Here is a 22,340-nt window from a genome sequence, read left to right as displayed (position 1 = left end):
CAATAACAAGTTACTTTTGCTTCTTGCTATATCAACTACTATCATGACATGCTGTTACCTATATATAAACATTCAGATTTGTATAAAAACCTTGTGCTAACAGTTCAAAACATTAACGTGTTTTTGATCAATTTTGTTTTGTTGAATGAATAAATCAAGAAAATGAGCCAACTCTGCAGCTGCAATTACTGTCCGTCAAAAACAAGGCTGATTCTGATCTAATTTGAAAATTTCTAGATTAATAATGCAGCACCCTTTTCAATCAATTGAATAAAAGGTACAACCAATTTATATGCCAAGAAGTAATTTTGCTGAAACCCTCAATTCGGTAGGGATATTTTGCTGATATTTTACAAAGAAATAAAAGGAATGGAGATGAAATCATCCAAATGTCCTTGCTGCAAAATCCCCAAATTGCATTCACAGTTGAAATGCCCTACAAATCCGCAACATCGCATTTATATATCGAGATGACCAAGATTGACAGCATTGGCTGAGTTCTGAATGAGTTCTTTCCTGAAATCAACCTAAAAAAGAAGGCACTACATCAAAAACATGTACCTAAAGATTGACAAAGATGTGGTCTAATTTGCAGTCTCAACAAGCTTAGATTACCAACTGTTTTTGGGAGGAAACAGAGTAGAAATATATCCATTCATGATTCACTTACTCGAGATCCCATGAGAGACGAAAAGACAACATTGGCCTCTGCCACATCCTCTACTCTTAATTGCTTCAGAAGTCTAGTCTCGGGATTCAAGGTTGTTTCCCACAGTTGTAAAGGCATCATCTCCCCAAGACCTGCAAATGTGTGTGCAACGTCTCATTGAGAACCTCCTTGGCTAATTACAAATAACAATGTTACCGACAAAAAAGTGGAATGAATAGCTACCTTTAAATCTCTGAATGTTGTATGATGCATTTGCAGGAAGTGAGCTCTGAAGTTTTTTGAGTTCCGTTTCATCATAACAGTAGTGTGCTTGCTTCCCCCTCTCAACCTGAATGTCGACGCAGAAATATCAAAACCTGATCAAACTTATGGGAAAGAAGCTGCCCCTTTTTGTATTCAAATTCAGAGGAATATTCCTCATCGGGAATCATCTTCGAGATACCTTATATAGAGGAGGAACACCGACGTAGATGCAACCTTCATCAAACAAAGCTCTCTGCAGGCAGTCAAATCCAACCAAAAACAAATTAGCAACAAGATCCACAAAACACCAGGTCCCTCGTATCAAGAAGCCGCACAATCTTGGGTGTCTCGGTCTTACAACCCCCCATTACATACCTGATACCTAAAGAAGAAGGTTAATAGCAGTGTCCTTATGTGAGCACCATCTACGTCAGCATCTGTTAATATTATAATTTTGTGATAACGGAGCGCATCCTTCCGAAAATCTTCACCCTGATAGCACAGAAGTAAAGAAGCCATCTCGCCATCAGAGAGAGGTAAAGAAGTGGCCTCGCCATCAGATATAGAATAACAGAAAGCAAGATACAAATAGCATTTTAAAGACTAGCACCTTTACTCCAAGTCCCAAACCAAGAATTAGATTTTGAATCTCCTCATTTTTGTACATGGAAGCTTCATCTTTGCGTTCAATATTCAAAATTTTACCTCGTAGAGGTAGCACTGCCTGCAAGATACCAACATGTTTCAAAATTTCATTTGCTTTCTTTTAGGGAAAAAAGCTAGCAGGGCATTTTCAGAATAGTCCAGCAATCCACATGACCAAGATATTTGGTTATTCCTTTTGAACATAGATTAGAATCACAGATGCTTCTTCATTATATTACACTTAGGGATGTCAATGTAACCCGAACCCGCGGGCCGGCCCGAATAACCCGATAAAAATACAGGGTTAGGGTTGTAATTTCGCAGCCCGAATTTAAAATCGGGCCATTCGGGCTGACCCGTTCGGGTTGTCGGGTTAGGCGGGCTGACCCGTTCGGGTTACGGGTCGGCCCGTCGGGTTGAAGGCTTCTGCACAGCGAGCAGTTTTTGTAACGGTCATAACTTTCTCTACAAAGCTCCGATTGAGGCATGCAATATATCCACGCGAAGCTCTTTCGAAGACGGAGAGAATGATATGTATTAGAGGTTTATCAGACTTCAAAATCGCGAGAAACATTGACTCAAACAAGGCTGCTGCACATCCACATATTTTGTGTACATTTTCTAATCCATTTTCTATAATTTCTCAACAAAGACGTAAACATACCAAAATATAGAAATATAATCAAAATAATCCAAGACAACCCTCTAAAACCATGCAAAATCCAAATACGTCAACCGACTATATAAGATCACGAAAAAAATCACTATGTGGTTCATGGATTCATAAATACTCGTATATAAAAGCTTTCTTTTAGTATATTTCCAATATAATAGTGCAAAGTGTTTTGACGCCGCTTCGTCATTGAATTATGCGTACTTTGATGATTCTTAAAACAAAGATAAATTATTATTTGACTTATTTACAGCTGGAATAAATTAAATTTGACCAGTCATAATTCAAGAAAACTTAGAATTACTCCAATTAGCTAGCATCTTAATAATTCACTCTTTAACAATTCAAAATATTTTTGTTACATCTACGATGCACCTCTAACGTTATGAAAATTTTATTTAATTTTCTACGAATTGATTTATGTTTGAATTTTGAAACAAAGTGTTGATTTATGTTTTAAATACATAAACATAAACATATTATTGATAGATATTTTGTAAATAATTATGTAATGAATAAGTTATTTAAATTTAAATAACTTAATCTTTTTTAAAAATATTAAAGAAAATTAAAAATACGCATTTCATTGTTGAATGATTAATTAAAAATATGTATATAATTAAAGAAAATTTTAAATACCTATTATTTTTTTAAAAATATTAAAAGAATTAAAAATACGCATTGGCCCGAATAACCCGGTGGGTTAGCCCGAAACCCGAAGGGTTAGGGTTAGGGTCGAACTTTTATAACCCGAAAAAATCATAACCCGAATAGCCCGTACCCGAATGGCCCGACAACCCGAACGGGTTGGCCCGAACCCGAACGGGTTGGCCCGAACCCGAACGGGTTGGCCCGATTGACATTCAGAATTAATAATAAAATGAAATGGAAAAAAGAATTTGTAAGTCCAGAGTCTCGAGATGACATTCAGCTCAAAATGTGATGGAGAAGCAGTAAATAAACAAGAATGACAGGAGTTGAAATGGAAGCTCTTTTACATAAATACCTCTTTTCTTTTTGCAGGAAATGAGGGCAAACAGTAGCAGATTTAAAACAAAACAAAACAAAACAAAGAATTTGCTATCACCTGAAATCGGCGGTCACGGCCTTGTTTAGCACTGCCACCAGCTGAATCTCCTTCGACTATGAATATCTCTGAATTTTTTTGGAAATAGATTATTGTTCTTTGCCATAAGGGCGTAGACTCATAAATTACACAAAGAAATGCATAAAAATGTAATCTTATTTTCTTTATTTCTTAATCATCATCATTCCTGGTGTAGTACATAACAAAAAGGATATAACCATACCTGCTTCTGCAGGATCAGTAGCTGAACAATCAGCAAGCTTCCCGGGAAGGGATGATGATTTTAAGACACTCTTTTGTCTCACCAGTTCTCTGGCCCTCTTTGCCGCTAATGCTGCCTAAAAAAACAGGTCTCAGTACAATTTAATGTTGAAAAAGAGAATGAAAAAAAAGAAAGAAAAAGGTCACTCGGTGATAAATCATAGTAACAGCTTAGATAGATGCATTAAAAACTACAGATGATGCTGAATATACCTTCAGAGCATTGAGGGACTTCGATAGAATAGCATCAAGGACATCAGGATGCAACTCCAGGTACTCAGTAAGATACTCCAGAATAGATTGATCAACAATCTTCCTCACCTCTGGGTTTCCTAATCTCGTCTTTCGGAAGAAAAAGATTAAAGTATAAGACAAGATTCTACTAGAAAATGGTTTAAGCATTAATATGTATGTTAAAACAACATACCTTTGTTTGTCCTTCAAATTCTGGGTTAGGAACTTTCACGGAAATCACACAAGTCAAGCCCTCTCTTACATGTTCGCCACTTAAAGTAATATCTCTTTCCTGTAAAATGAAATAAAGTCTTTTGAGCAAATATATCAATTGTAATAGAAACTAGCCAGCGTTATTAAAGCTAATAGACGATACCTTAATGACTTTAGACTTCTTTGCAAGATTGTTGAGGGTTCTAGTTAATGAAGCTTTGACACCATCAATGTGAGTACCGCCATCAACTGTTCTAATGCTGTTAGCATATCCTAACAATGTATCTGAATAAGAATCCGAACACCTGTACGTAGATCAAATAAGTACAATTAACTTCCCAAAAAAAAAACAGGTACGTCACATCCTCTTCACTCGACAGTATTGTTCCTTTGTCATTAGCAAGACATCACAAGAGTCAAGAAGGTTAAAGCAAAAGAAAAGGAATATCAGATTTAGAAAAAAAAAGGAAACTTAGAACTATTACCATTGGAGAGCAATATCAATTGAGACTTCCTCTATTTCTTTTCTGAATCCCACAACTTCATGCAAAGATTTCTGGACCAGAAATACGTCAGTTATATCTTACAATAGGTAGTAGAAAAATATTAAAGCATATGCAACATGCTTTAAAGATAAACAAAATGAAGATTATAGAACACTTGAGAAATTCAAGCAATCAAGTACATCAAACTTTGCAGTAGTTACACTGCTAGTCAAACACAAAACTATAGTCAAGCATACCTTATCTGTATTAAGCCATTTCACACTGCTAGTCAAACACAAAACTATAGTCAAGCATACCTTATCTGTATTAAGCCATTTCACATATTCAATTAATCCTCCACCATAGCTGTACACATTATGCAGCGTCTTCTCTGGGTCCACATCCTGTTTCTCAAGAGCAATTGTAACCTAACAATTGAAAAAATAAATCGTTAAGAATTGGCAAATTCTATGAATATGCCCTGTTCCATATCGGATTCACAATGAAAATGTTAAGAAATCCACAACCAAGAGCAGATGTGAAAGATAATATCTACCTCAGGATTTAGAAAAGCAAGCTCCCTGATTCTGCTAGATATTGTGTTGTAGTCAAACTCAATTTCAGTTGTAAATACTGTAATAAAAGAAAATCTGGTTATTGTGTTGTAGCCAAACTCAATTTCAGGAAGCTTTGATGAATGCGTTCAAAGAATTTTACCAAATCCCCCAACACAAATAAACTAGAGATAATACTACAGAAAAAGATTGACCTTCTTTGTCTGGCCAAAAATGTATACGAGTCCCTTGCTTGTCCTTCATATCAGCCGGAAGCTCACGAGAGATCAATTTAGCCGTAGGCTTCCCACGGCAATATTTCTGCTTATACTCCTTACCATTACGCCATACTGTCACTTCAAGGGCCTGGACACAAGCAGATAGAAGGATTGATATTGATGTGGTCAATATTGTGATAGTTACATATTAAAGAGACGTCATCAGCAGTAAAAACTTCAGAACTGATACCTCAGACAATGCATTGACAACTGATAAACCAACACCATGTAGTCCACCAGACACACTATAACCACTACTGGCACCACCAAACTTGCCACCGGCATGCAAAACCTGCAATTATGTATTAAAAGCACCAATTATCTGCACAGCGCAGACATTCAAGGGGAAATTCCACAATTTAATTTATCATCACAAAATATGAATCGAACATGCATGTAAGGGTAAACGAAACTAATCAGCACAAAAATCCAAAACAAAATAGCATGCTGTAAAGATTTACGCCTCAAAGTTCATTTTTGGTCAATTACTACAGAGATTTATAAGCCAGGCCAAACAAGGCTTAAGTGACTGGTCTAACCAGCTGTGCTTCCTTCTCTGGTGTCCTACTTTGCGATCTGCAGTATCAAATTTGGTTTGCATGCTTCGAATAGCGAAGAGTCATGAAAAATCTGTATAATCTTTCTTCAGACCAAGAGTTTAATAAAGAGAACATTTTTTCCATCTAATCCACTGGGTCGACTCCAAGAAAATCCTGAGTTATGCTGTTTCTATAACTGTTTTTCTTTATCCTATTATTTTTCTAATATTAGGAAAATAAGCTGCTGCGAGATATTCTAAGCAATTTATAACTGATAATGATATGAAAAAAAGCATACCGTCAAGACAGTCTCCAAAGCAGACTTTTTTGTCGCTGGATGCATGTCCGTTGGGATCTGTAATGCTAAAATAAGTAGACTAAAATATACTCTTATAGTATGAATCAACAAGCAGCACGCATAAGTAGCATTCTCATAGAACGCCTCAAATCAAATTCAACAGTGAGCAGCTAGTTATAATGTACACTGCACAAGTGAATACATGACAAGCTCAGTCTGCAATATTCTTCATTGTTATGTTATCTAACCAAAATTTTGTAACAAAGTTCGAGGTAATGATGCTTTAAACATTATATTTTCACTTATGCATACAATTATACTTCACTCAGCATAAAATCAGGCACATACCCCTCGTCCATTGTCAGTGATGCACACTGAATTGTCTGCAAGCAAAATGACATCAATCTTTGAAGCAAATCCTGCTTGTGCCTCATCAATAGCATTATCCAAGATTTCATAAACCTTCAATGAAAGCATCAACAACAACAGAGTAAGTAACAGTATAACGAACTTACTTTGTATCAGAAACATGCAAACCAGCAAGAATAAAAAAAAGGAACAAACCAAATGATGAAGGCCACGAGAACCAGTGCTTCCAATGTACATGCCCGGTCGCTTCCTTACAGGGTCTAACCCTTCCAGTACCTAAGAGAACATCATGATTGCTACTGGGAAACATAAATTTCAAACCGAACTGTACAGCAAGATAGTTCAGTTATTACATGTTCATCAAGGCAAGCAGTTCACCTGAATCTGATCCGAACCATATTCTTTTGAGGCTTTACCCTCACGAACAGCCTCGATGCTGACGCTTGATGACATAAATGCTCTCGGAACCAAAGCATGACATGGTGTATAGTTGCTAGAGATCTTTTTCAATGTATCACTAACTCTAAATCAAAAACAAATATTTACACTTGTGAATGCAAGAAACAAATAACACGAAAAGGTTCTCACTTTCAGCTAGATGAATGAGCTGTCAATCAAAACACAAACGCAAAACTTTGAAAGTAAAAATAACCCCAAATTAATTTTGAGAAGATGCTGTTAATCCACCACTAAATTAGTAATCCTTTTCAAATAAAATTCACAGGTGAAAGGAAATGCCACTTGAAAAACCAATACATGCATAACAATTTATACACAACAACAGAGCAAAAAGAAAAAGGCAACACAAATAATTACCCGGTGGTAAGAAATATGAAAGGGGGCTTAGAGAGAGAGATAGAAGAGGATACAGCGAGAGTGGAGCGGGAGCGGGAGCGGGAATGAAAGTAATTAAGAGAAGGAGAAAGGGCATTAAAACGAGAGGCCATGCGTTTAAGCGAAGTAATACTAGGCTTGGGATTGAGAAGAAGAGCCATTCGTAAAATATGTGGCGGTGTTCTTGTTTTGAAATTCAGGTTTTGGGTTCAGGGTTTTACGGAACAAGAGATGGGGAAAGGGATGAGGCTCCTTTTTTTTCGTAATAAAATTAAATCCTTGAAATTGTATTTATTGGAAAATTATGTAGATATAGTTTATCAAGCTTAATGGTAGAATATAATTAGTCATATGATTCGCAGGTATGAATTTGCATTTTCGTACCACAACATATTACTCTTCTTTCTTTCATCTTATTCTAATTTACCCATATGTTAAATTCACATACTACAAGTTATGCACTGCTTCCAAAATTTAGTCATTATTGTCAGATATTCAATAAACTAATAAGAGAAGTTATTAAGTCTAAACAAAATAAAGACATAAACCACACACACTAATAAAAGATGTTATTAGTCTTAAAAAATAAAAATAAAAATAAAAATGTAAAAACACATATTAGTCTTAAAAAATAAAAATGTAAAAACACACAGGGCCCAACCGGGTTCGAACCGGTGACCTATTGATCTGCAGTCAATTGCTCTACCACTGAGCTATGGACCCTTATATTTCTTTCTTGCAGCTTCAATTGAATTAGTTATATAATCATAATATAACGCTGTCGTTACCATTCAGCCTGTGTTCTGTAACTTTGCTATTTGGTTTGGAAAAAAAATGCTATATGGTTTCAGTTATGCAAGTATTAAATCATTTGAGATGATCAATTTTACTTTTGACGGTTCTAAATACATACACATCTTTTGTTGTTTTAGTTATAGTACAAAGTATCATAGTACATCTTTTGATAGTTACAATTCACTCTCTTCGTCCACGATTTAAAGAACCTTTTTGTCATTTTAGTTTATCCATATTGATAGAACCCTTTACTACATAATAATGCAAACTGAACTTAGAGCATTTTTGCATCGGTGCTCGTCGCTAAGAGCTGACGCCGTGCCGACGACGCGGCCAACACCCTACTCGCCGCTGTGCTCTTGCAGTCGGCATGGCCCTGCTCTTAGCATCGAGCACCGCCCTGCCGAAGAGCATGGCGACGTGGCTGAATGTGATTGGCCAACGTCAATGTCGTTGGCTATTTTCTTTTTTTTAATGGCTTTAAATAAAAAATAATAATTTTCCACTTTCCAATAAAATATATCCGTTTTTTTCCACTTTTAATTTACTTTTTCATTATTTTTACCCCAAAATTCACATTTTCATCTATAATACCCTCATTTCCACACAAAAACTTTTACACCAAACTACACAAAACAATTCTCTCATCAATTCTCATATAAATTCTTACTCTTTCACACTTGCAAAAAAAAGTCCAGCTCCGGCGATCACCCCTCCGACTCCCGCAGATGAAATCATGAATGGTTTGACTCATCGCCATTCCCTAATGCTGATACGGATTTCTCGCCCCCTCCTCAAACCCAAGGTTCGCATATTCCGGGTGGCTACCGGCCTTGCCCGGTGGACGAGCAAGATGCCACCGAGGGGCAATACGGGTGGGCTCCCAAAACTGGCACGGGAGGGAGCGCCCCGACGCCACCAGAGGGCGGTTCCGACCGTCCCGACGCTCATCCTCCTCATAGTGTCCGTGTTCGTACTCGTGGCAGTACCGGTGACCTCAACGTCCGCACCCCGTAATCTCCAGGAGAGATGGAGAAGTTATTCAAAGCCTATGTGAAAATCTCCGACGATGCGAAAATAGCTGCCCAGATGGAACCATCGAGCGCAATGTCATCGGAAGAGCCAACGAAGAAATCCAAAAATCCAGTGGTATGACCTCCAGGAACAACAGCCGGCATGGAGTGGCACGAGCGAGGTCGACATCATCATGGCCGCCATGTCGACCTACCAATCAATGCATTACAAACCATTCAAGCATCTCAACGCTTGGCAGGAGGTGCGCTATCATCCAAAGTATAAGAGAGGCGTCGGATCCTACTCTAGCTCATCCAGCAAACGGTCGAGGTCGGTATCCCTATCCGACACCGGCGAGGATGAGTTGGCTAGTCAGCTTGCCGGAGCTCACTTGGATAGCCCCGACGCCGGCCCCCAAACAGTTCCCAACGCCGGCCGCCATGAAGGAAACATGCGACGGCCAGCCGCCATCGCGCAGCGATCCCAGCCGCACCGCGAGCTCCCGCTCCTGCTCCCTTTGTGCCGCCTCCACCCCCACCAACTCGTTGTGGACTCTTTTGGATCAAGCCAATATGGCCGATACGTCTCGGATGACTCCCGAGCAACTTGATTCACATCTTGCAATGATACGAGCTCTCCGAAAAACATTGGGGATACTGCCATCGCGTTAGTCTTCTTTAAGCTTCCACGAATGTATTTTTAGGATTTAATTATGTAATTTTAAATTTGTAGGATTTTAATTATGTAATTTTTATTTTTTAGGATTTTAAGTATGTAATTTTTATTTTTTAGGATTTAATTATGTAATTTATATATTTTTTAAAATTTGTAATAGTAGTTTGGGTATTTTTTTATGCATTTTAATTTTGTGAAAATGTTTTTAGTAATTGAAGTATTTAAATTGAATAATAGAATGACGAGACTTTTGAGCATACTTTTGCCGTCTTGCGGAAGAGCATGGATGTGGATGTTGTGCTCTTACAGAAGAGCATGTAGTAAAAATGAATAAATGTGGGCCGAGTCCACATCCATGCTCTTTGGTAAAAGCATGGATGTAGATGCTCTTAATTGCTTGAAAAAATGTAATTATCTTAATTCAACCCAATAGATTTAAAATCTCGTTTTTGGTAACAAAAATTGCGAAATGTTTTTCTAGAATGCCCAACATCTCTTTTACATCTTCTAGGCGAAAATGTATATAACGCTAATAAGTTAGTAAATAAATTCGCGTGAAAGCATATTTCAATATTGGTTCACACACAGTATATATAAGCTTAATTAGCTCATTCAGCTTATATGGAGTATATAATATGATACTATGTTATTACTCTGAAAATTGAAATTGTATCTATAAGTGGACCAGAATATAAATTACAGGAACCAAAATTTATAGACACAGAATAACATTTTTCATATAGTTTGCAAGTATCAACAAAATAATGAAAAAATTAACACCACAAACATTCTTGAAATAACAAAGAGTGACAAAAAAATTTGAGAATTATGGTCAGCAGTTCTCTCCTTCCCCATCTTCCCAGCTATAAACAGGTATTTGCCATATTTTGGTGTTCTTTTTGGGATCATCTGTCAGACTGAGATCCGTATCGTCTTCCTTGTATGTTCGAATGAACTTTCTGGCTCCCGTCATAATAAGCCTCTCTATCATGAACAGTTGGTAATTGTTCTCAATTATGGGATCCAAAAGACTGCTGTAATTTGATGAATAGGCCAATTTGTATCTGCAAATAAACTAGGATATGAAGAGTAGCTAGAATGTATCTCAGCTATGCTAATGAGTTTAATAGAACTCATTCTTGTTTAGAGTTCATCAATTAGTAATTAGGGCCCAATCACCAAAAAATAGTATTTTTGCCTTAAAGGGACATCTTGGCCCTTGATCTGAGTTTTGAGTGACTGACTTTATGTTGTAGAAATTAATACGGAGTATATAAGTAACTGAGATATAAGTACCTCGCAGATAAAGGTGAAAAGAATCCGGGAGTCCTCTCATTGGATGCAATGAAGAGAGTTCTACCTGGGGGAACCCATTTGGAAATTCTACAAAGAATGAACTCAGGGCGTGTATCTCTGTCAAGATGAGGGTGTAGGGTTCGATCAACCCCAAATCTATCCTTCCTAGTTTTTATTTTATCACCTCGCCGGACATGAATAGCATCATAATCTCCAAGATGTGCCTTTATCTGGTTTCAGCAGCATTTTTCATTACAGCAGATATTTACTCAAGAGAGCAAAATTAGCTAATTGCAGTGGATCACCTTTTCCGCAGCATCTCGTAGCTTCTTTGCAGCCATTGATGGAAGAAAGGAATACGGCAACATAATAGAACTGCGGTTGTTTCGATCCTTGCATTCCATGAACCTGAATGACTACCATGATTAATACCTACACAAAAGTTATCGAGATTCAAAAACTAATAGTAAGAAGGAAGAGTAGTTGGACTTGGACCATTAGTAACTATTACCTACCATGAGAGAGGACTGGCAGTTCGATTTATGAGTAAAATATTTGAATAATTTTTTTTGTGTTGGAGATCAGTTCGACTAATTCCTTCCACGTGCGCTATCCCTCTGGATCCCAGTTTCATGCTTGTAGTAAGGACATGGTGCCATGTCTTTGAATTATCTAAAATCACAGGCACCGTGTTGGACATGTAATCAAGATCATACAGAGAATCCATAGCACATGAGTTAGCTGCCCACCTAAAAAGAAGATAGCTTACATCGTTAAACAAAAAATGTACAAGTTTTAGCTACTGCAAAAAACTCGAACCGAAAAAAAAGTGTACATTCTAGAATAATAAAATTTTTTGACAATTTCTGAAATGTCTAATGTTCCCTAATTCTGTAGTATATGTTTTGGACATCAAACACTATCTGAATTATTTCGAAACCATGATTCAACATCACAAAAACCCGAAAAGATCACACTCTGGCTTAAGTACACTAGTCAACAACCAAGAATTTCATAATTTAATTCTGCTGTGATCCGGCACTGAGTGTACTAAACTGCACAAGAAAACTCACCCTTCCTCAGAAGCCATATTGCCAGATTGATGGAGAATTCCTTTCTTATTGTGGATTGGATTTATACACAACCTGGAAGGCATTACAAAGGTCCTGCAACAAGAGGAGAAGGAAAATATAGAGAAGATGGTCAGTCCGAAAGCACAACATACTGCCAAGAAGGGTATGAGTATCCATTCTCTGCAAGTCATCAGCCCAATCAAAAATGTTACAACACATGAACCGGCCTTAAATCAAGATGCAGATCTAAAGGGACTCCGATCTTCTCATGTCTTAAATAGGAGTAGCTAATAAGTTAGATATGATACTATGAGTACGAGCGCCCCAAAACAACTTCAACCATTTCAACTCAGCTGTTCCCAAAAGAAATAGGCTTGGAAATCAACTAGTATTGATTTTGCTGTGCATTATTAGGAGACCAGGGTTCTTTCTTCACAGAGAAAGAGTAACTGGAGACATGTTAGTTCACCTATAGGCATCCCCAGATCTACTAAGTATATATAGCACAGTTCATTAGCAATCGCGTGCAAAATTCAAATATCCGGATCGGCTATATGAACTTCACTAGAGTTATAAAATCATAAGTTGCAAACCAAAATCGACAACCATCAAAGAAATGAAGAGGTTTTTCATCAATAGAAACCACGAGTGAACTTATCAAGGCCAAATTTTCAATGTTAGCAGAAACAGGGACCTATAATTACTTCCTCAAAACAAACATCACAAACCAAGTTGAAATAATGCAATCATCCATTACTAATGAAGAAAGTCACTACTAAAATCCCCAAAATCAAGATTCACAGCTATCACAACTCAGCTTGAAATAATGCAATTATCCATTACTAATGAAGAGAATCAAAAGATGATAAACTCAAAAATTGACAAGAAATCCACCACTTCAAATCCCAAACAGATTAAATCTCGACAAGAAAAACACAAACATGTACCTGCCGAGAAACAATGCTTCCTCGAGGGCGCACCTAAGGCTGGACTCTTGGTGACCTAAACCCTCGCAGGAATCGCAGTGCTTTCCGGGGCAGTCAATTCTGCTACCCCAGTACAAGTACTTGTCGTGCAAAGTGTGGCGATTTGGGGACGCGATATTCTGTATACTGGTGGGCGCCGAAACTAGACAAGCCACGAGGTACAACACTGCAATGCACGCGATCGAAGCTGTGAGTATGAAGATTGAAGATCTGGACTTTGCTAATTTCGATTTTGGGTGGATCGCCATTTGACCTCGAGCCCTCCAATTTTTGTTCAGTTTATGGTGGCGGAGAGCATAAAGCATAGATTTTTCTGCATTCCATTTCTTTAAGTTCATTTATTTAACCTTCGCATATTTTTTTGGTCTATTTATTTCATCGTTTTTAATGGTTGACTAATAACAACCGTAAATTGTTACAGACTCAATTCCCACATCGGTGCTGAGAACAACTGATTCCCACATCGGTGCTGAGAACAACTGATATGGGGTATATAAACTAAATGAGTTCTCTAACAGGCTAGTCTTTTGGGATGAGTTCTCTCACTTAGTCTGTAACAATTGGTGCTTTCATTGAGAGCCCAAACGGCTCGGAGTGTTGGTCGGGCAACGAACTCGCCGTGACCAACGAGTACGTTTGGGGCTGCTCGGAGTGGTGACCTAAGGAGTGGTGGCCAGGCAAAGAATCCGCCATGACCAACATGGCCTGACCAACGAGAACTCGGAGTGGTGGCCCACAGAGTGGTGGCCTGGCAAAGAACCAGCCATGACCAACGTGGCCGTGACCAACGAGGACGTTGGCCCTTAAAGGAGGGTCGAATGTTACATTCTCAATTCCCACATTGGAATGTTACGTTCTTAATTCCGATGTGTCCCACATCGGAATTAACACTCTCTCCTAACAGACTAGTCTTTTGGGATGAGTTCTCTCATTTGGTCTGTAACATAAATTCTCGTGGATTGGATCGGTATATATACTGATCTTTTATTGCCCATTCCTTTCTTTCTACGTTTTCTTCAAAATTTAAATTTAAGGACGTGTTCGCTGATCCTTAATGGGCCATAAATAAGGTCATTTTCGGTGTATTTAAGACGGTTCCGTGTTGACCAAATAAAATGGGTCGGCCCTCGAGAAACGTTCCGGCCGGCACTAGTCCTTCAGCTTTTTGTCGGAAATATTTATATGGGAGTGGTGATATTGCAATTCTGGTCCGCTACAGTGACCATTAATTGGCGATGAAATTACCTTTGTGTCCTCAAAAATTTTGAATCCCCCTCTCCATATCATTTTCATTTTCATTTTCATATTTTGAGGATTCGTTTCTCTCTGTACTTCTCACTCCATCTCTCCACATACCACCATCGGGAGACGACCGGCGACCTACCACCATCCCGTGTAAGAAAGCACTCGGCACAGCTTATTTGAGATATCAGTTATGCTTCTTGTTTTGGTTATTCATTGAGGTCGATCAATTTTTTTGGAACTAACATTTTCCTCTTTTTTTATGGTTTTGCAATTTCAGATCTGCTTGGTAATAGCACCAGGAAGACCCTGCCGACACTACAAGCTCCGTCGAGGTAGATCCTGCGAACAAGTATGCGGGCTTTAAGTGTGTCTTGTATGTGTTTTTTGATGATTATTTTAACGGTAAAGAATACGGAAGAGGATCTGCAGGATGCAGAGAGGAAAGTGTGTTGGAGTTCAATGAAATTCATCAAGACAGGAAAAGTTTGGAGCGCCGAGAGGAAGAAATAGCAGCAACTACACTGAAGCAGGAAAAGCTTCAAGGATGGAGGGGTAGAGATGGAAAGTTGCTCAAAGAAGGAGGACAAATGGTCAACCCATACGCGTTTCTCATTCACATAGAAGCTCAATTAAGAGTGACCAAACAACGACAATCATTTGGCAATTGGTGGGACCATCCACATTTAATTCCAGTCGGTTTTAAAACATGCAAAACTAATTACGGTCAACAAAACGAGCCCTAAATTTAAGTTAAGCTGCAAATTTAGTAGGGAAATAATAAAAGTAGCAATCAATTCATGTAGGGCTGGTTTGGTTCGTCAGATAAGCATAGTTAGTGGTTGTTTTCTAAGGGCATCCGCAATGGGCGGACGATGGCACGCCCGATGGCACGCATCGTCCGCGCTATCCATCGTCCGCACCCATTGCGGGTGCGAGCCATAGGGCGCGGGTGATAGACGCGCCCTATACTTCGGTCGCGGAGGATAGCGCGGACGATGGCCATCGTCCGCCCCATTGCGGCTGCCGCGGACAATGGCCATCGTCCGCGCCATCGTCCGCCCCATTGTGGAGGTCGCGGACGATCAACCGCGGACGATGGCACGCGGTTTCGTTTTTTTATAAATACCGTTCATTTGTAACATTTCATTTCACTCGATTTCATTTTCAAAACTTACATTTACATAATTACTACGAAATGGATTCAAGCCCCAATAGTCCTACGTTTAGCGCAGGGGCGCATTGGCCGGGTACAGAACCCGGCGATTATCGTTCGTTCGACACCAACACCCATTACGATCCCGATTTCAGTACGGAATTGTATGGGTTGTCTGACATGGAGCCGTCTCCGCACCGCCCAACCGTAGCGGCCGATCCCGACCCCGCCGCGATCGCTTCCGCCCCAGCCAGAAAGAAGTGGAACAGGCAGCGGGCGCAGAAGTTGCCGCCTCCCGGTGATTGCGATGAGTACGCCCTCGGCCGTACGAACTACAACGACGACGAAACTCTCACCTTGACCCGGTGTTGGGTAGATATATCGGAAGATCCGATATTCGCGAACAACCAGCGACAGATCGCGTACTGGGAACGCATCGCGGACCTCTACAATTCGGTCAAGCCGCCGACCGCGTACAAGCGCAAGCGTGAGCAACTCCGCAAGCACTGGGATCAAGTCAAGAACCAAGTGAACTTGTACGCGGCGGAGTTCGAGAAGTTCACGCGGTCACAGGGGAGCGGCGAGAGCTTGAGCGACGTGCGCGCTAAAGCGCTGTTGTCGTACCGGTCGATGTACGACGACTTCAAGCACGAGGCCATCTGGGCGCTCTTGAGGGACAAGCAGAAGTTCCAAGGTGGAATTCTGCACACTGGTGCGCCGAAGAGGACGAAGACCACTGAAGCTGGTGATTACACGAGCAGCGGCAGCGGCAACCACCCGGTTGACCTCAACCGGACGTACGTGGATGAAGGGAGTTCTGGCACACCGGTGTCCTTCCGGCATCCTCTCGGCGTCAAGGCTGCGAAGGCCAAGGGGAAGGCGACCGCGACCTCATCGTCGACCGCTGCAACCCAAGCTCCGGTCCCGGTAGAGCTCCCGACCCAGACGGCCACCGCGTTTGAGTCGTTAGCAACAGCGTCGATGGCAAGGACGATGTTGCAGACGCACATGGCCCTCAAGAAGTGTACTGACCCCGACGAAGCTGAATATCTCGGGGCGTTACTCGATGAGCTGCGTCGGAAGTTGGGAATTGGTCCGACTTAGTTTTTTTTTTATTAGTTCAATGATGTAACTTTTTTTTATTAAAACTTCGCCGTTTGTTATTTAGACCGTTTTTTATTTACTCGTTACTTGAAAACAATTAAATTAATTAAACAAAATAATAAAATGATGATGTGGCGCGCCATAGGGCGCACCTTAGGGCGCCCCATTGCTAATGCTCTAATTAAACCTATGTTTGGTTCAATATTTACCTTTTTTGCAAGGCCCAAGTTTTTGTCACTGGCCCGCTCCATAAATGCACATTTTTGTATCTGCACAAATTTGAGATATAGCGTATCTTTTTCTCATTTTTTTTTATTTATATCTTACTTAATTTACCAAAATAACCCTCTGTTTTACCGCAATATCCATTTCTCATATTTGTGCGTACATATCACCATATTTGCCTCCTTCAACCTCAAGCTATTTTAAAAACTACCGACGGCCGCAGCAGTTTTTTTGAAGAAGGTACATGGGAACCCCACACTGACTTCGGCGCGAAGAGAAGGTTAGTATTCTGAGATTGCATTTTCGGTACAAAAGCCATAATTTTTTCCACAACATCGTAAGAACATTTTGAGCCAACTAATTGGCAATCTGGGTTACCCAATTATGGTTTTCAAAAGTTGTCTTCTTTATTCGATTGGCTTCAACAAGCCATCTCGTTTGAAAGCTTCAAAATTCGTTCTTTTTGTTTTGGTTTGCCGAAATTTAATGTGGTGCTGGGCGTAGCTAGGATTTCATCTCAGAAGGGGCAAAATTTTGTATATAGGAAAAATTTATCTATTTAAGAAGGGGCAATTAGTATAATTAGAGTATATAAATGGAAATTTATATGTAAATGTATAAGAGTGAGGGAGGGGTGAGGAGGGGCAATTGCCCCAGCACCTTGCAAGCTGGATCCGACTGCTGCTAGACAAAAAATTGATAAGTTTTTGTTTTAATTTGGTAATATTTTGTTAGCAATATTGAACAATATACAGAGTTGGAATGGTTTCAAATTGATACGATGAAAAGATTGTGTTATTGAGGATTGTGATCAATTGTGATATCCATCTTCTATGCAGATATGTTTTTGTCGATACTTATTTTAGTTTCAAGTTTATGCTGCCAATACATATCATTATGGAAGACTTGGTCTGGTGGCTTCATATATTTCATTTGTTTGACACAGTAATTTTATTTACTCATAATTGCTTGTTGATAAATGGATCGAACTTGTAAAAAAGAAAAACTGTGTTGCATACGATGGAAGAGATTATACTGAATTATCATGTAGCTTGACTATGTATCATGTACCTGATCCTCAAACAATTGGGTGGACTCAATAAACGGAAGAGAATTGAACTTGTACTACCTTACAACATCAACGGCAAAATGCCTAAGCAAGTCAGCCACATGAACAGATTGGTTTGTGGTCAATCTTAGGATGGACCGGAATGCATTTGGTAGGCTATGTGCGTTGTTCCGACAGCTGGGCACTCTTTGTGACAAGCGGTTTGTGTATATTGAAGAACAAGTGGCCATTTTTTTGGGCATATTAGCACATCACAAGAAGATTCGTCTCTGTGGGTTTGATTTTTTTTGCAGTCCGGCCACACTATTCATGCTACGTCCATGAGGTATTTCGAGCTATCTTGAAAGTACACACGTTGTTTATCGTCAAACCTGAGGCAATACCTGATAATTGTGTGGATTGGAGGTGGAAACATTTCAAGGTACTTTATTGTTGCGACAAGGCCGAACAGTGAAAATATTTTATTTAAAATTTTCACCATATCACACTTATTCTTGCTATTCAACGTGTTTGACTTCCATGCCTTGAATCTATTATATGCAGGGTTGTCTCGGTGCTCTCGATGGTACTTTTTAAAATGTTTTGGTTTCTAATTCCGACAAACCACGCCAAGGGTCAAATTACAACAAATACTCTAGCAGCATGTGATCGACATATGCGGTTCACGTACATATTACCTGGATGGGAAGGATCTGCCGGTGACGCTCGAGTTCTTCGAGATGCTGTCAGTCTCCCCTATGGTCTAAGGGTCCTATAGGTATTGTATTTCACACTTTAGTTCACATAAAACGGACCTCTCATGTGTGGTCTTGCTTTTGAAAGGAAATTACTATCTCTGCGACAATGGGTACGCAAATAGCCAAAGTTTTCTAACTCTATATAAAGATGCTCGATACCATCTAAAGGAATGGGGCTTGAACGCAGACACACCACAAAATGCAGTCGAGTTGTTCAATATGCGTCATACTAAGGCAAGAAATGTAATTGAACGGGCATTTCGCTATATTGAAGATGAGATTTGGCATACTACGGAGTGCATCCTTCTATCCCATCAAGGTACAAGTTTGTTTGATATCGGCGTGTTTTTTACTACATAACTACATCAAGAGCGAGATGGTTGTCGATCCTCTAGACGATCTCGTAGACCACTGGGTTGATGGTATCGGCACAAATGCAGAGGCATGTGATGTCGATTATGTGGAGGCAATAACTGACTGGAAGCTCTTTCGAGACCAACTAGCAAACACAATGTGGTCTCTGGTAAAACTATTGTTTTACATTGTAATTTAAAGACAAACATCGAAACGGTCGGAGCATATTTTTTGGAAGTGTTTGCAGGTCCCGGAAGCAGCTCGAACCTGCATAGCGTTCCAACCTCTAGCTCATCATGCGAGCAAATTTGTTCCATCCTCTCCTCTGCATATCCAAACGTCACCATCTTTTATCTTCACGAAGACATCCCACGAATTTATGCCTACCCATAAGGTCACTGATTCAACAGAATCTTTATCTTGGATGTGAGTTTTCCACCGTATGTTCGGCAAGTTCTACATCTATAATTTCAACGTCAAGGCATAAAAGAAATAACTATAAAGAGTGATGTAATTACCAGTCCACGCTCCAAGTCAGACGTCATCAAAACACATGTGAATGCAGGCAACGCCGACACAACTCTAGATTGGTCATAGTGAGGCTCAAGATCACTGTCTTCGCTGATGGCTGAAGACGAGTGTGTGACCTCTTTCGATGTTGTTGTATTGAACAAACCTTGGCCAGTTCTCATCGAAGTAAATTTCCCTGTTGATTTTTGATATCCCAACCTTCCAAGGTATTCCATTTGGCAGCTGAAGTTCGCATACACAGCAAATCATAGTGGATGGAACCTCTAAAATAAAACATAAATGTCATACCAAACGGATGTCGTAGTCATCGCTGAACATAATTTTGCAGAATGAAGGTTTCTAATTCCTACGTCGATGCGTGGCGAGGTCAAGAAGATGTCAATATAGTTGTCGAAGAAAATGGCTGAGTGGGATGGTTTGGTCATCCCCTTCGACGTACTCGAGCAAGTTTCGACCGTGATCACAGCTGACCTGGGGCTCACCTTCTCGTGGCGTGAGTGGTTCGAGCGCTTTCGATTCTTTGAGCATCGTTATCGTACCTTCAAAATGGTTCATGACACGGAAGGCGTTTACTGTAATTTCAACACTAACGAGGTGATAGCTCCAGTGGACGTCGGGGGAGAGATTATTGAAGGTTTCTTTATTCTTTACTTCTGATTTATTTCATTCAAATCGAAATAATTGTATTGTAATGCAATGTGGAAAAAGTTTAAGCATTCTCTGAAGAAGAAGAAGAAGAAGAGGAGCAGTAGAAGAAAGAGTGATGGCAGAGTCGGTTCTGTTTGAATTGAAGATATCAGGGATGCGGTGGAATTACAAGCTGTTGAGTCATTTAGACAAGCCTTGATATTTGATGAGTTGCTACCAGACAAGTTTTATGATGCTTAGGTAGACAAGCACTGAAAATAGCACAAGCAAAAAAAGTGACCACCTTCCCAAACAAGCATGCAAAGTTACAAGTTCGAATTACACAATCCTATAGCCTTTCACAGGAGAAGACAATATGTGATCGATCTACCAAACTAACACGAGGTAGCAATACTACCAGGTATCATTTTCAATTATCTTTTAACCATAGTTATATTTCTATAGTTTGATTTTAACCACAGTTGTACATTCTTAGTTTCATTATAATCATCACTTGCTGTCGCACAAGGCAATAACCATCTCCCACATTCCACAACAATCACATAACCATATCCCACATTCCACAACAATGGCCGATAGCAAGGCTTCTTCTAGTTCCTGCCCTAGCTTCCCTCGGGAGAAGCTGATCACGTTTGAGCAAGCCTTGAAGCATGTTGAGATGAAACTTCAAAATGAATTAGCAGACTTGGCACATCTCATGCGGCTCCTGATGGACATTCCGAAAACCTACCGACCGCCGGTGAGGATGGACAAGATGGACGAACTCAAACATCTGATCTGCTGCCCCACAGCCACCGTTAATGTCCACCTCGACGACCCCCCTCCCCAAGGAAGGCGAGGAAAGTGAACACACCCTAGTAGAAATTTATTAGTTTCATTTACAAATGTCATTTCTATGTTCCACTCTTTTCGTAGGTATTTATGGGATTGAGTCAGATAACCTTATTTTCATTGGAGTCTAAAATGATGAATTATAGGGGAAACTTTCTATAAGTACTTTGATTGGTTGCGTGAGTAAAAACTTGAGGTAACAACAATGACATTGGAGAATGCTCCTGGCAATAATTAGACGGTTAGTCCCTTAGTTCAAAATGAATTAATAAATTGTTATGGTGTTGAAATTACAAAAGTTGTTTTGGACAATATTAAAAATCAATATTTCTCTCTTATGGTTGATGAAGCGCGCGATGCGTTGATAAAAGAATAAATGACTTTGGTTCTGAGATATGTTAACAATGATGAGGAGATTGTAGAAATATTCTTGTCCTTAGTTCATATCACTGATACCACGGCAAAATCTTTGAATGAATGGATTGACTTAATATTTGGTAAGCATGGTTTATCTTTGTCATGATTAAAAGATTAAGGTATTCGACAGTGCATTAAATATGAAGGGTGAGTACAATAGTTTAAAATAACTTATATTGAATAAAAATCCATCTGCCAAGTACATTCATTGTTTTGTCCATCAGCTCCAACTAATAGTGGTAAATGTTCAAAAGAACATGGTGTCATAAATGATTTGTTACTATGATTGTCAACACATATGGAACGTCTTGTAAAAGAAGGGACAAATAATGAAAAAAATGTCGAAGGTCTAGAAAGTGGAGAAATTAAATGTAACATCCCAAAAACGGGGTTAGACAAGTTTACTATTTTAAGAAGAAGAGAGTCATCATATTGGTATTAATCCAGAATAAAAAAAGTTTGAAATTGACAATTGATTTATATTACTATAAATGGCTTATATCTTATTGGTATGGAATGCTAAAATTAGTACTAGTACATTTAAGAATAATTAGAGAATTAAATGGATAATTTTTACACTTTCGTGTGCTATTAAGTAGTTAAAAAGAGAATGGTTTTAAAACTATAGAATATTCAAAAAAGTTGAATTCCATGTATTTCTATTTTGTGGTGCAAGAACTATGTTTTTTTAGGGACTATGTTGAATAAACATTTCTCCCTAATCTGCAGTTGCCGAGAAATATATTGAGTTTTGGCGATGGAGATAATTTTATCTCCACGATGATGAAGAGATGGAATACTCTA

At 39.3% G+C, this 22,340-nt stretch overlaps 2 protein-coding genes, 2 long non-coding RNA genes and 1 other non-coding gene across 14 annotated transcripts; 2 read left to right on the top strand and 3 right to left on the bottom strand.

The window, feature by feature from the left end:
• Positions 1–234: 234 nt before the first annotated feature.
• Positions 235–7,636, bottom strand: LOC121795811 (DNA gyrase subunit B, chloroplastic/mitochondrial-like). 3 transcript variants are annotated; one of them, XM_042194428.1, is made up of 21 exons: positions 7,366–7,636; positions 6,928–7,072; positions 6,745–6,825; positions 6,529–6,642; positions 6,181–6,237; positions 5,534–5,635; positions 5,281–5,431; positions 5,068–5,144; positions 4,769–4,939; positions 4,512–4,582; positions 4,190–4,331; positions 4,007–4,105; positions 3,793–3,921; positions 3,542–3,656; positions 3,319–3,386; positions 1,524–1,637; positions 1,289–1,405; positions 1,113–1,166; positions 893–998; positions 671–801; positions 235–527 (listed from the first exon to the last, which is right to left on the bottom strand). In XM_042194428.1, exons 1-21 carry the CDS (start codon positions 7,542–7,544, stop codon positions 459–461), a joined length of 2,292 nt encoding a protein of 763 aa, XP_042050362.1. In that variant the 5' UTR covers positions 7,545–7,636; the 3' UTR covers positions 235–458. The 3 variants fall into 3 exon arrangements, with proteins under 3 accessions (XP_042050362.1, XP_042050363.1, XP_042050364.1); XM_042194429.1 differs by having other exon boundaries at positions 4,829–4,939; XM_042194430.1 differs by lacking the exon at positions 7,366–7,636 and having other exon boundaries at positions 6,903–7,042.
• Positions 7,637–8,034: 398 nt separating this feature from the next.
• TRNAC-GCA lies at positions 8,035–8,106 on the bottom strand. Its single transcript has one exon. It is a non-coding gene; the product is annotated as a tRNA-Cys (tRNA).
• A 2,457-nt stretch (positions 8,107–10,563) lies between these two features.
• LOC121795810 lies at positions 10,564–13,568 on the bottom strand. Its single transcript, XM_042194427.1, has 6 exons — positions 13,184–13,568; positions 12,237–12,329; positions 11,679–11,912; positions 11,469–11,571; positions 11,164–11,393; positions 10,564–10,931 (listed from the first exon to the last, which is right to left on the bottom strand). The coding sequence occupies exons 1-6, from the start codon at positions 13,558–13,560 to the stop codon at positions 10,700–10,702; spliced, it is 1,269 nt and encodes a 422-aa protein (XP_042050361.1). The 5' UTR covers positions 13,561–13,568; the 3' UTR covers positions 10,564–10,699.
• Positions 13,569–14,462: 894 nt separating this feature from the next.
• On the top strand, positions 14,463–15,269 carry LOC121794836. The gene is made up of 2 exons (XR_006049364.1): positions 14,463–14,617; positions 14,745–15,269. It is a non-coding gene; the product is annotated as an uncharacterized LOC121794836 (long non-coding RNA).
• A 1,519-nt stretch (positions 15,270–16,788) lies between these two features.
• Positions 16,789–21,281, top strand: LOC121795809. Of its 8 annotated transcripts, none has more exons than XR_006049641.1 (3): positions 17,079–18,439; positions 18,562–20,672; positions 20,764–21,281. It is a non-coding gene; the product is annotated as an uncharacterized LOC121795809 (long non-coding RNA). The 8 variants fall into 8 exon arrangements; XR_006049638.1 differs by having other exon boundaries at positions 18,562–20,688; XR_006049639.1 differs by having other exon boundaries at positions 17,086–18,439; positions 18,562–20,274; positions 20,349–21,281.
• The last annotated feature ends 1,059 nt before the right edge of the window (positions 21,282–22,340 follow it).

Source organism: Salvia splendens, chromosome 3 (assembly GCF_004379255.2).
Source record: "Salvia splendens isolate huo1 chromosome 3, SspV2, whole genome shotgun sequence".
NCBI lineage: Eukaryota > Viridiplantae > Streptophyta > Magnoliopsida > Lamiales > Lamiaceae > Salvia > Salvia splendens.
The sequence above is the reverse complement of the archived record's forward strand: the minus strand, read 5'-3'. Positions and strand labels throughout refer to the sequence as shown.